At 42.5% G+C, this 14,840-nt stretch overlaps 1 protein-coding gene across 2 annotated transcripts in view; it reads left to right on the top strand.

Annotated features, from left to right (window-relative positions):
* Nucleotides 1-851, top strand: part of Hlc (putative ATP-dependent RNA helicase DDX56) — a 35,232-nt gene extending 34,381 nt beyond the window's left edge. Inside the window, exon 11 of one of the 2 annotated variants that reach the window (XM_067089998.1) lies at nucleotides 163-263. In XM_067089998.1, coding sequence (XP_066946099.1) covers nucleotides 163-186 — 24 coding nt within the window. In that variant the 3' untranslated portion in view covers nucleotides 187-263. Of the gene's footprint in view, nucleotides 1-162 lie in introns of both variants that reach the window. The other variant, XM_067089991.1, reaches the window with a different exon arrangement.
* Nucleotides 852-14,840: the final 13,989 nt, after the last annotated feature.

The following is a 14,840-nucleotide window of genomic DNA, read 5'->3' on the forward strand; positions in this document are numbered from 1 at the left end:
TGTTCTTGTATGTATTACTTGAACCTATGCTTATATTACTGTACTCAATGCTTTTACATGCAGGTCCCATATGTCCTCAAGGTATTTTATTGATATATGAATTATACCCTGCCTCTAGAAGAGAATCTTGAGCAAAACTTTTTAAATTTTTTTTCATTACAGAGTAAGAAAGCCGATCCCCTTTAAATTTTTTCATTACAGAGTAAGAAAGCCGATCCCCTAAGAAGTATGGAATTTTCAGGATTCCAAAAGAAGAAGAAAAATTTCACAAAGAGGAGTTTTAAAAAGAAATAGGAAATTATATGGTTCCAAAACATCTGTTTGATTGGGTATTTTTTATTTTTGTAATACAGTAATTCAGAGAATTGTATGCTTTAATACATATAATTATTTTAATGATACAGTATAATTACTGATATTGCAGTGAAACCTTTGTATTTATAATATTTTCATTAGCACTGTTGCTGTTCAATAAAAACTAAAGAAATTTAATGTCTCTGTATAGTGCATTTATCTACTGCAGAATAAGACAGTCCATCTCTTAAGGAGCATGCAGTTTTCATGTTTCCAAAATAAGTTAAGTACCCAAAGAATAAATATAACTATGCTACCTTGTTCATCTGCTGCTTTGTTCACTATTCATATGTTTGATGTGCTTAACACAGGAAGGGTATACAGATCTAGTTTAATTTAATAATTGAGACACTATTAGATGTTAATTCAGTATATCTTGGAGTACTTGAGTTCCAATGTTAACAATGACCCTTATAAAACAGGATTCTTCATAGATTGATATTAAAATCATACATAAATTTTATATTAAAATTATAAATAAATAGTATGTGGTAAAAGAAGAGGTTTGAATTTTGAAATATTACTGTCTGCCTTTTACTTTAATAATATGCCTGAAGGATTCATGTGTTTACAGTTTTCTAGATTAACAAATATTTGTGTGGATGGAGAAGATATCACAATTTTTAAAAGTAAATTGTATTTTCCTAACTAGACAAACCTGAGGTCCTGTACATTAGGAATTACTTAGTGAAGCTGGACACAACTCTTGATAAACTCTTGAACAAGGTGGTCAAGCAGTAACTAGTACCAGGTAGGAGGGCGTACCTGCCTGCCTGGATGTAAACATTCCAGTTTGCCTGTCGGCCAGGTTCAGATTGAGGGGTGGCATGAGGTGGGCATAAAAATGTAATGTAAAGGACCTCAGGTTTGTATAGTTTGGAAAAATACAATTTACTTTTAAAAACTATGATTTGTTCCAACATGTATAAATCATTGGTCCTTTACATTAGGAAGACTCACTGGTTGGAGGGAGGAATGAGTGATTCTCTTGAACTGACTGAAGTTCTGGACACCTGGGCTACTCCTCGTGGTCGAAAGAGCAAGGAGGAGTACCATGTCTCTAACATATTGCTCCAAGTGTAGGAACTGCAAGATCAAATGTCAGATACTGGACCTTTTCACACGAGTGAGGGAATTTAACTCGTACGAAATGTGCTGGGAAGAATAAGAGTTGAAGGCAGTAAGGAAAACCTGAGATAGGGTTTTCCTTAATGCCAGCCTCTCCTTCCTCCCTTGCTAGAGGAAGGAGCAGAACTGCTCCTATGATTCTAGAAGAAAAATAGAACAGGTGCTCGATGTGTAGTCTTCCTGCTTCAGACACCAGGTCCAGCAAGTGTCGGCTCGAGCCCCATCCTCATCCTGAAGGAGGAGAAGTGGGAGGATGAGGGTGAGGAAGGAGGAGAGGCCAGTCACTCATGGGATCCTTCTCAGTTCCTAAACCAAGACCTTAGGCAAGATGCCACCTGTCCTCTTGAAGGAGTCGGGTAAGAAAACACAACTTGTTAGCAGCCACCACAGGACCAAGGAAAAAAGGTTCCAAGGGCCTGGGAAACACCGAAGGTAGAAGAGAAGAGTGCGGTCTATGAGACCAAGTCTTGCTTCCAGACCAACAGAAACTTCCGGAATGTGAGGGACAGACTAAACCATTGACTTTGTAAGCTCTTGGGTATAAAATACCGGTATTGTTGTCGCCAGCTGCTGAGTACCTCCTTCGATCACTTCATGAAGCCAGGAGAAAGATGTATCCTTAGACACTTCTTCCTTAGGAAAGATAGTACTAGCGAAAACGTCGATGACATCCAGGTTACGAATGTTGAGCCTTTTTGGGAAAGTACTGCAGCTCCCTAATAGGACATAGTAACAATTGATCTGGATATCGATACAAAGTCCAAGGAGGACTCGAACCTAACAACAGATGCCAATGGATTCGAAGTCCACTAATAACATTTGAGAGGGATTCGAGGTATTGATCCCCTTCACCGGTTCTTCCTTCTTTTAAGCCAAGGCTGGAGCGAGATGAGAGATGATCCTAAGAGATCATGTCTCTGTCCGACAACTCTTGTAAGAGAGTGTGCACAGCATGGGACAGGAACCCTAAAGGAGAATCATATGCCACCCAGGGATCAGTTCCCTGAGAGAGCAAGACCAAAGAAGCTTCTCATCAGTAGCTATATCTTGACTGAGAAGAAAAAGGCTACTTCAGATAGAAGACTAGGTTGCAAGGGCCTACATTCTTCACAACTGAAACGGAGAGAAGCAACCCTCGGTGGAGAAGATGAGGAAGTCCAGACTTGACGAGCGGCTATGACCCGAGAAGTTCTGTCAATGACACCAACCAGCGAAGAAGGATCCAGTCCCTGGAACAGTGCTGCAGAAGACTTCAAGAGGTATCCAACTATAACCATTGCTGCTCGGCAAGAAAGCCTATGCTTGCCAGGAAAGCTGGAAAGTCTCCTGATCCTGAACACAGATATACTGCCTGAAGAACTGCTTCTTATGTAGCTGCTACAGGAGGTTGGGTCAAGGAGAACTCTTCTTGATGCCTCAGAAGCAGAGCTATCAGGTAAGGCGAAAGGCGAAGTCTTCCAGCATTTGTCCATTACTCGGGGTGAGCAATGCTTGTTGAACCCCTAGCAAAACAGACAAATATGGCGGGAAAACATAGATATCAATGTTTCCCATAAAGACAGCATGCCTCACCGTAGCAGCCCATGGGTCTTGTGCAAAGGAGTGAGAAAACTACTGACTTTGTTGTACCGGGAGGCAAACAGAAAGGCGGTAGGGATCTCTCAGTTGAGCAGTCTATTTGTGAATTTTTATGAACAGAAGAGTGAAGAGCATGCTCTGCCTGATCCTGCAACCCGAGGCCAAGCTCGCCTACCAATACATCCCCACTGGAAGTGTATCTGGCTAACTGAGCTATCGAGTGCACTATAGAACACTTGAGAACCTGCAAATGTCAACATGAGGAAAAAATGATTCCCTCTTGTTTGTTGACGTATGCCATTACTGTACTGTAGTGTCGTTGTTCAACGAAACCACCGAGTGTCGCAGAACTCATCCTGAATTTCTCAGAACACCAAAAGGCTGCCTTGGGTTCAGGCTGTTGATGAGAAGGTATTAACTGTCTCAGTCACACACCTTCAAGACAAAGTCTTACAGGTGTGCGCCTATTCCTTGATTGGTGAATCTGAGAGTAGACACACGATGTGAGGAGAATATGCAAGCATATTTGTAGGTTCCTTCAAACAATCATTAACTTTTCCTCATACTTCAAAGAGGAAAGAAGGATGGAGGACTGGAAGCAGACCTCCTTCATACTCCATCATGGGGAAGCTTCTGCAAGATGACCGGATACCAAGGCGATTAGCTCTATCCGGGCTGGCATTTCCCAAATCAGGAGCAAGGGAGAGGAAGCGGGATAGAAGTTTGATGAAAAGAATTGCCAAGACCCAAGGGAAATAGATATTTCTCCTGAAGGAATTCATTCCCAGGTCTTGGCACTGTCACTGCCAAGTCCAGAGACTCGACAAGTATCATTTCATCCAGGCATCTGGAGTAGAACTTCTGGCCGATCGACACTTCTTCCTCTCTTCCCTTCTGCCCTCCTTCCTTATGGAAAGGAGGGTGGAAAGAGAGACAGTTATGAGCATTTTCCCAGAAGGGAAGAAGAGGGCTACTGTATTTGTTTCTGCGATCTTCTTCCGAAGCCTGGGACTTCTTGGGAGTCAAAGGACAAGGCAGTGCCCTGTCCGAACCTTGATTACTGCTGTATCTGGCAAATTTCTGAAAGAGAAAGGCAGAACCAAGTAAAGGTTCGTACCAACTCGGGACTTACGAAACCAGAGATCTGAATTAGGATGAAGTCCTTCTTAGCACCAGAATTGCCCACATTGCTGCCTTATGTAGAAAGACCCACCCCAAGACAGGACCAGTAACCAGGAGGCAGGGTTCTCTCCAGGAATGGTCGTATCTGAGGAAAGAAAGCCTAAAAGTGAAGGATTGTGGATCCATCAGGAGACTGGAGGGAACCAAGAGGTGTCCTCCATGATCACTGCCTCTCGTTGCAGAAGAGAATACCCTTCACGGCAAGGAGAAAGAGAGAGAGAGTACCCAGTCCAAATGAAGCAGCCAGAACAACCTGCAGTCAGCAAGACCCCTACTAGGCAAGAAGAATTCGTACTCTGTCAAGGCAGGGGAGGAGCTTGGTGTCTCTACCTGAATGAACCCCTTGTCTGAACAAAAAGTATTCTTCTGGTCGAGAACGCTCTTGCAAACAAGAACCGCGGCGGCCCCTGAAACTCTCGGCCCCTTCGGGAACTACAAGGGTTGCAAGTGATGATTATTCAGTGGGAAGCCGCAGTCCGGTCCTGGGGATCCTTGCGCTGACGAATCGGCGTCAAGTTCTCTGAGAAATGAGGGAGATCGCAACTTGAAGAGGAAGACCCTCGATGCTTCCAAAGCGTGAAACTCCTGCACCTCTCTCCCTGGAGGGAGACCTTGACAGATCCCAAGGAACCCTTCTCGGCTACCTGGCTGTACTACGAGACAATCGGGGCACCGACACCGAAAGCACACCAGGCAGCCAAACTTTCAAGAAAGACAAATTCATTTGAGTTCTGTCTGTCTGTCTTGTGCCTCAGAACAACTGAGAGGAAAAGAGAACATGAGGAGAAAGAGCACCCCTACCTGTCCTGCCAGTAAGATCAGCAGGAGAGGCGGACCGTGAGTGATAATCAACTGAAGGAGATGATTGCCACATGGGAAGAAGAGCGCTTGTGCCATGGCAAAGCACTTTTCTGGGAAGAGCAGAAAGTTCACTCGAACAGTACCAAGAACCTGATTCGGAAAAACCGAGCGGGGCTGAGCTGAGCCGTGCCAAACCAAGCCAATCACATGAACGTGATCCAAACTGGGAGGCAAGCGGGGCAAGGCGGGCCAGTCTCCCGAACGCGATCAAGGATCTGGGCTGGGCAAGCAAGCTGAGCCGATCGAATTTCTCGAACTTTAACTCCTTCAAGGCAGAGGCCCCTCGAGAATGAGGTTTAAAGGGGAATTCTGTGTCTGCTATCGTGCATGCTCAAACCCTAAGGTTCAAGACATGATGAAACCCGGCCAAGCAACCGAAGCAGCTGGCAGACATTATCGAGACACCTGGGTCTCAGCACTTTCTCTCATCCTGTGCCTCTCGCCATGAGAGCGCTTGTAATTTATAGAATTCGAGCAACCTATGAGACTCCAAAAATCGGGAGCAGCTGCTTTCGGTTCCTAAGAAATCGAAAAAAGCCAGGCACAGAACCAGTCTTAAACACAGACTTGTAACACTGGCAGTGAAGGTGCGGCCTCTCTTTGCGGCCCCCGAAACGTGAGACCCCAGAGGAGAATGCGAACCGATTCCTGCCCAAGGGTGGAAAAAGCCAACGAGAGAAAATTGCCTCCCAGAAGAGAGGCAGTCCCTTAGAAGTCCTGCAGGACTCCCAAAGGGAACCTCTTCCCTGCTTCTTCTGGTGTTCGAACCGATAGGATCGAGACACCAGGCTGGGAACCTGACTGAGCACTGATAAGCAATGGGTGCCTTGGACCTTCCTTTTGTGCTGCTCCTGAACTGGTCTGGGGAGAGTACTCTCCACAACCAGATCGGGATACCCGATATTCCACAGAATCTTGAGCACTTGGAGCAGCTTGCAAACGAGCGCCCGAAGCAGCACCCGTCTTAGAGGCAGACCTCTAGGACTGGGAACAGGAGTGCAAACCGAGGTCCGTGCGCCTGCGGCTCCCAAAACACAAATCCAGGGGTATGCGAAATGGTTCCGGAACCTGAAGGTCGGGAAGACCCAACGACTTCAAGGGGGAAGATGCAGCCTTCCTCTCCTTCGGCCGACAAAGGTCTATCCAGTTTCCTGGGACCCCCTGGAACCTCAGGAGAAGAAGGGAAGAGGCAGCAGATGAAATTAAAGATGTGCTGAAGAAGACGGCGGCTACCTCCACAGGGAGACTTCCTTCACCTTCACTCCGACATCTACAGGATGGTGGGCATGAAACATCGTAACCTCCAGGGCAGCTAGGCAGGGTCACAACGGAAACGGCCCAGGGCACAACCACCAGGAGAAGCAGCAGGTGTGATCATGACAGCTACAGAAGAGGTTTGGAGGCTGGAGCTACAGCAACGCCAGGAACATCACAGGAACGTCACCAGCAGCGACAGGAGTGATCAGGACGGCTGCGACAGGAGACCAGGAGCTGCCACCCAGACTTGTCACCGAGCCAACAGGAGCAATAACACAGGAAGCACAGCAGGAACAGACGGACCACAGATACGCCAGAGGCAGAGCCACAGCATACATGAAGGCCAGCAATTTATCCACAATGGCAGGAACAGAGTTGGAACGATCCTGACGTGGGTCCATGCCATTCCAACCAGGTACTGTGGTCGATCCCGAAGCAAACACTATATGAAGGTCGGGACTCCTTCAGGCAAAGATATTCCAACTTAGATATCCACACAACTACTGCTGTGCCTACGATGCTCACTGTCAACCTGAAAGAAAAAGCAAAGATGATTAGTAGAGGGAGACTCCTCCTGCTCCGAGGGGAACTGCCTACGAAGCAAGAGGAGGCCTCTGAGAAGCAACCACTATACGCATTCGAGTCACTGCATAGATTTGTTATGGTTTCTTAGGCCCTTGCTGAGTACAATTCTGGAAATTTCATATGTCAAACTTCATGATTACAGCATTCTGTCATAATGCATAAATACAGTATATACCATAATACATAAATGTCTAACTGTAATCCAACAGTGTTACTATGAAGATAAAAGGCCCACAATTAAAAATGCTGCAAACACGTTGCAACCATATATTTCAAATACCAATACTTCTGTATTTGTAGTGATCAGAAGTATTGGTATTCAAAGTACTATACAGTTGCAATGCGCATAATGTGTTTTATGGGCCTTTTTATCTTCATAATACATGCTGACAACATAGTTTATAGTATACATAACAGCTGAATGCTAAAGTGTTCATACAGAAAAGTCTTTCTCACATATTACAAAGTTTCAAGAAGTAAGCTCATTATCAAACTGTAATTCAGATATTAAAACAAAATTTGAGGTTTATAGTATAAAACTTACAGTTCAAAAATATTCTCTCTCTTCAGAGTAAATAATACTTATCCACTTAGAACAGCAGACAATGTCTTGAAACTGCGATTTATTTATACTATAATCCCCAAACTTGTTTCATATTAACAAAGTACAATCTTGTGAAAACACCAAAAGCTGAGTTACAAAAGACAACTAGTATCCTTCTAACCTGGGCAATTTTTTGGTTAATTACAAAAGACAACTAGTGTCTTTCTAACCTGGGCAATTATGTCAAATATCTATGTTGACTCAAATATTAAGAGCAAATATTTTTATCTATCAATAAAAATTGCAAATTTGAAAACTGAACAATTTTACATAACTGCAAAATTACTAGAAATTGAACAGTTTTACATAACAGCAAAGCATAAAACAAAATTACATTTTCTAGAGAACATCCAACCAACTCTGAAAACATGTAGAAAAATTAGTTTATCTTAAAAAACACGGATAGCAAAATTGCTCGCCTAATTATCAGAATTCAGCAAAATTACTTGTGTTTACATATCACCATTTAAGTCCAAGGTTTGGTCAAAACGAGAACCTTTGTGGTCTCCTCTATGCATGTTCCTTACTGGCTTAGGCTTTACTGAAATGGTGTGTTTTCAGAAGAAATTGCTCTTTTGTTTCACACAATGGTGACTACTGAAGAGGTTTTAAACCAACATTGTCTCAACCAGTTTCTCCATGAGGTTTGACATGGAAACAGTTCTCTATGGGTATTTTAGTGCCTCAATTCTCATATCTACTACTTGTACAGCACTTTTCCATGGTTTTCTACTACAGTCAGTACACACTATCTGTCATCCTAAAAGCAGTTTATATCCTGAATTTTTATATCTGAATAACTAACCTAACAAATTTGCTGGGGTCAAGATTCCAAGTTATAATTTTTCAAAAGACATGAGCAACTTTCACCAGAAAAATAAGAAATGGACATTTAAGTTTATACAATTCTCTAAATTTGAATGCAGCTGCTTGTAATGGGATAACTGGAGATCTGAAATTCCATACTTTCACCTACTCATGACCCTCAATAGTAATTACCTATTGGACAATGTTAGTTTGCTAACATTTCAAAAGGGTTTTCTTTTAGATTAAATTTGCCACCAATTTCACAATAACAACACTAAACAGTTCGTCAACCACAATACCTTTTGACTCTTGTTTAAAAGGCTTTCAGAGTAGAGAAATCATGAAGTTGAAACAAGTCCAGAGAGAAAATGGGCTCTAGCACAAATTATTGTACCAAGTATATGAAAAGTTTGTAGATAAAAGGAAGCAAATTACAGCAGAAAAGGATTTTTTACATAAATTTATAAATTTGTAGTATGGGGGTGGATGTGATAACTGGCATCAAAGCAGTGAAAGTTATGGCAATTAAAGTACAGTACTTTACTGTAATTCAAATAAAGAACCATTAAGTGGGTGGTTTTAAAATTGTTTCAAGACAAATAAACCAACTGCACTTATTTTTTCCCATGCAAATTTAGTGTACTGCTTAATGACACCATTTGCAATATGACACCTAATTGAAGACAGCAATTCACGTTTTGCATAGACGGCCTGTACCAACAAATCACAATACTATTATTTCATGTTACAACTGGCTCATGGATGTTAATATTTGTGCCAGTGAAGCTAAATGCCAGACAACTGGCTCATGGATGTTAATATTTGTGCCAGTGAAGCTAATTTTAATGAGAGAGAGAGAGAGAGAGAGAGAGAGAGAGAGAGAGAGAGAGAGAGAGAGAGAGAGAGAGAGAGAGAGAGAGAGAGAGAGAGAAGAATCATTGCAGTTAAATTGAGTTTCTTCATAATAATGATGCCTTTAGAGCAATTTCTTCTAAACATTTACTGAACAAGGAAGGGTATCTGTGCATGTTTTGGCTTTTTCACTGATTCTTCTCAAAACTGAGAGGATGTCAAGCAGAGTTTATCAATCGTCAAACTTTTTGAGATTACTGTATACTAAATACTGACAAAACTTAACACTAGATGGTTTACTTACTCATGCTTTGATTTTTGCAACTTTCTGTTGTCTGTTCAGTCTGAAGTTTTAATGGTTTGTCGATTCAATTTCTTTCACAACTGTTTCTGGTATTTGATACACACTGTTGATGGCTCTTTTTCATGAGTGCAATAATTAACTAAAACGCTTTTACAGTGTAAAGTAATGATAAACATTTGTTGTGTGAATGTCCAAAGTATAATCAAAAGCAGCTATGAAGTTTTGGAAATGAATCAATCAGTGAAGTTTTGTCAGAAACTTCAACATTTACAATTGATCCAATTATAAACTCTTTGAAAAACTGTAATATGACAAAAATAAAAAAAAAAAAATACGTAAATAGGCACAAACAAATCCTTCAGACAAGCCCTGGGAGAGCTAATAATCTGCTCAGTGACCTGGTAAACTATTTTCGGGTAGTTTATAATTTATCCAGGTAACAGTGCAACAACTAAATCTGTCCGCACAGGTATATAAGTAGTTTGACCCCGACCTGACCGAGCTCGACCATTCTAGCACAGAATTCATGTTCAATTTGCCACTGCAAATCCGGTGACTATTATTGATTTGGTGAAATTATGTGACAATGAAAATGAATTGCATGTTTCTGATGAAAAGTGGCCTTTCAAGCAATTTTAGTGGTCTGTGTGAACAGTGTAAGGAAGGAACAGTTAGTCTTGTAAAAAAAAGTATACCTTAGTTTTACCAGACCACTGAGCTGATTAACAGCTCTCCTAGGGCTGGCCCGAAGGATTAGACTTATTTTACGTGGCTAAGAACCAATTGGTTACTTAGCAACGGGACCTACAGCTTATTGTGGAATCCGAACCACATTAGAGCGAGAAATGAATTTCTATCACCAGAAATACATTCCTCTAACTCTTCATCAGCCGGCCGCGGGAATTGAACTCCGGTCCATCGAGCGACAGTCTGAAGCTCAACCGGTTCGGCTAACAAAGGGCTTAGTTAGTCTTGTGAAAGATGAAAATGCATGGCGATGCAGTAAGAAAATGTAGAAAAAGCATTTCAATTAGGAATGGCTCATTCTTCTCACATCTTGATTTTAGTACTATACTGTACCTTATTCACGGGTGGATTCACAAACTACCACAAATATATGCAAATGACCTTGAAAATCGGTTCACCAAACACAATAGTCGATTGGTACAGTCTTTGCCGTGAAGTGTGCATTGACATCTTGGTGGAAGATAATCGCAAATTCGGGGGACCAGGACATGTCGTTGAGATTGACGAGTCCAAATTCGGCAAGAGAAAATTTCATAAGGGCAGGTAAGTTGAGGGCTGTTGGGTTTTAGGCGGGATTGATTGTGAAATAAAGGACATGTTTTTTGAAGTTGTTCCCGACAGATCTGCTGACACACTACTTCCAATATTAATAAAAAATATTCATCCCGACTCAACTGTGATTTCAGATTGCTGGAAATCATACCACACATTGAGCCAGCATTTTAAAGAACACCTGAACATTAATTATTCCTTGAATTTCGTTAATCCAAAAGACAAAAGCATCCACACAAACACTATTGAATCCATGTGGCATGTTGAAACGAAATGTTTTACCAAGACGCAGTACAGTGAAACACCTGTACAACTCGTATTTTTTTATGTATTGCATCAAAAAAAGGTATCTTTCTAATGTTGAGTGTCCTTTCAAAGCTTTTCTAGAACTTATTAAACAGACATATCCATTAGCTAAAGTGGAGTCAACGCCGAAGAAAATGCATTCTGATTCCAGCGACACTCAAAAAAACATGGGACATCGCTGTACAAACGGAACAGCCCGTGGTCGAAAACAAAAGAATCAACTTGCAGATTGGGGGGTACGGTAGGATTCTCTGGTTAGGATAGTAAATTGTCAATAATTAGATGTTAGGGGTACATTTCCCCTTTTGTAACCCGTGGCTAGCGCGCACAGCGCAATATTACCGCTTGCCAGAATAAATGTGCCTGCCAGGAATCAGTCAAAAACCAGACAGGGCGCGCAGTGCCGTTCCGCCCTGGCGAAACTGTGATCAGAATTGTGTAAAAGTGACTGCTAACACCCACCAACTTCACAGTTAATAATAATAATAAAGCACACCGAGATTATGGACTGTGGTATACAGTACTTACGGATATACTGGTATGAAATGGAAATATCAACCTGAGGGTTTTTGCCTCCAGATCGAGCACCGAACTGTTTTTTCAAATCAGGCGCTATTAGTGGGTACACCACTCACTCACAAGCATCCCTTGCGTTGTTGTTACCGATTCTTCATTAATTTACATTGTTTTCAACTCTAAAAATTATGCTACAGTTTTACTGTCCCGCAGTTTATATTAACAAACAGATGTTTGCCGATATTAGTTACCGTAGCTAACACACATTTACTAAGAGATGGTTACAGTTGTCTTGTTAAAAACTTCCTTATTTTCAATGTAATTCCATAAATAAAAATCAAATACGTTTTTATCCATCCGTCACGCAATGGAGAAGATGATGTTTTAAGAAAGTACGCCACTAACTTGAAGCAGCAGCTGTGGCTAAAGAAATGAATAATGAGCAGACTCCAAAATGATTTGGAAGCAAAAGCAACGCCTGAAACTCACAAAATCACACGGGCCTCATTTGATTTATTGCATTTATAAATAAAGTAGTTGCAATTTTTAAACTCAGATTTGATAATTTATGAAAGAAACATCTCTCTGAATTAAGTTTCATTCAGCAACTAAAGACAGTGATGATGTCGGTGCAATCACCTGATAATTTTAAGTGTAAACAAAACCAGAATGCAAATGGCACATGATCGCTCTGTTCATATTTATCTCTCTGCACTTCATTGACTGCTATACTTATGATGATGCTCCATCTTCCACTAAAAAATTCCAGTTTTTAGAAATTCTGGATGAAGGATTGTCAACCTGTACCGACATGAACAAGTGCATCGTGAAACAGCTGACTGCGACGTCATTTACTGCAACTATCAAGTAGACAGGTTGTTAAAACTTGCTGATTCTCAATGGTGGCTTCCATAAGTAAAAAGGATATACATTTTTATTCATCCTTCATAAATTAAGGCTGGAGGTTATAGCCGAGGCTGAATAAAAATAATGGGCAGGCTGTAAAACGTCAGCAATCTGCGACCGCTGAGTAAGAGCGGCACGCTTTGAACTCACTCTCTCTGCTTGGTAGGGTCTGGGTCCATAGACTGGAAACCCTTACCAGAGTGGGAAGGATTACCAGGACTGACACTATTACACCGGGGGTCTGTGGGACACCGGGCAGCAGTTGCTCCCGTGCCACATAGACAACTGAGAGTTGCAGTACTTGTAGTACTGCTAACGAGAGATCCCGTAGCCTTCTCCGTGGAAGAAGGCTGGCCGTAAGAAGCGCTATGGGACTTCTATGGTTGGGAGAGGCACCCTTCTTCTTCCTCCACTTGACAGTTTTGGAAGAAGGGGAGGAGATGACAGCACATGATGAAGATAAAGGCGAAGACGATGAATTCTTGAATTCCACTATCGGTCTGACACTGTTCCTGTACAGGAAGGGGTAGGAGGGCTGTGCACGTTTGCTATCCCCAGGTGAGCAGCTCGTATGCATGAATGAGAGCGAGGGCTGACCCGGGGAGTGGTCGAGCACTCTCGGGTGTGAGCTCAGGATGTCTTCAAGGTGTGCCCCGGTCCTCTTCGAGGCCTTGGCCTCTTGCGAAGAAGATTGCTTGGGGAGCTCAAGAGCTTCTCCAGGTGCATGGACTCGCAAATCGGCTGCACCATTATGTGATCCTGGACAAGTACTTGGGAGAGTACTGGCAGGGGGTGAGGCAGCACTTGCATGTAGTGCACTCATTCTCTCTTTATCGATGTTGTGGAGATTCTTCAGTGATAGAGGTGCCTACACCAGCCTGTGGGGTTGACCCACAATAATGGTAAAGGCTTAGAAACCCCAGCACCTGGGGTAATGCAGGTCTCCTTGGAAGACTGCACACCTGAACCTCCTGAATTGCAAATCTTTTTTGCATCAGTTGCTTCTATTACCCGAGAATTCAAGGAATCTTGAGCAGAGGTAAGCTCTATACTGGCATTCAGTGATTCCATGGTACATACTGGTAAAGGGTAGTTTCAGGTTTCTAAGAAACCAGAGTACCTGAAATGATGCAAGTCTTACTCGAGACTCGCGCACCTGATGCTCCTGAATCACGAATGGATTGTTCATCACTTGCTTTTTCTATCAGAGTCTGAAGAAACCCGAGCAGAAGAAAGACTATACCATTCCGTGGAGGTAACTCCAAGATACTAGTAAGGGTGACTCGGATTTTGAGAAAACCTGTGTATCCGTGGTGATACGAGTCCCGCTTGAGACTTGCACACCTGGAGCTCCCGAGTCATGAGTGAATCAATCATCAGTTGCTCCCTCTACTCGAGTGTCTGAGGAAACTTGAGCAGACGTAGGATACTGTATACCAGTCCGCAGAGGTAACTCCATGATTCTGGTACAGGTAACTTGAGGTTTCAATGAAACCCAACTACCCGGAGTGACACAATTCTCCTTGGAATTTCGTGCACTTGAGTTTCTGAGTCGCATAAAGGACGATTGTCGGTTGCTCGGTCTACCAGAATGTCCGAAGAAACATGGGCGGAGGTACATACTAGTCCAGGAAAAATGAAATCATGAAACTAGTATAGATGACATGGGTTACCTCTTCAATCTGTCGTATCTGAGGAGACCCAAGCACCTGGTGCAACCATGTTGCAGGGTCTCAAGAGACCTGCGACATGGTTCCTGAAGATGTGGGCGAACACAAAGTAAAATGAAGGCAAAGACAACGAAATCGATTCTCTTCAACTTCTACACAAGACCATCGCTGTGCTGGGACCCTTACACCATTCCCCTGCAGGAATGTGAAGGCAAAATGAGCACGCACACACACACACACACACTGGACTCTCCCCCTCCTCCCCCCGGAGTCGAGCCGCAGGTTTCATGCCTGTAGACGAATCAAAATGTGCAATCGGCAATATACAACATCTTGAAAAACCAAAACCTTACAATGTCAAAGAAATTTTCAGTATACAAACCTTCCTTCGTCAAGCAAAGGAATAAAATTCTCCCCAAGAGAGTGTATGTAACAAAGCAAAACACGTAAGCGAGGTGAAAAACCTGTACTGTATAAGCCTGTTGCCTTAGCAACATTAAAACCAGTCTGGCACATCATTGGCTAGTAAAAGTCATAGGGGTTTGCCTATATCAGTATGAATCACTAAATCAGAATACTGAGAGCATAAACCCAAAAGTAAAGAGTTGTATTTGCATATATTATATATACT

Source organism: Macrobrachium rosenbergii, chromosome 4, assembly GCF_040412425.1.
Source record: "Macrobrachium rosenbergii isolate ZJJX-2024 chromosome 4, ASM4041242v1, whole genome shotgun sequence".
NCBI classification, from domain to species: domain Eukaryota; kingdom Metazoa; phylum Arthropoda; class Malacostraca; order Decapoda; family Palaemonidae; genus Macrobrachium; species Macrobrachium rosenbergii.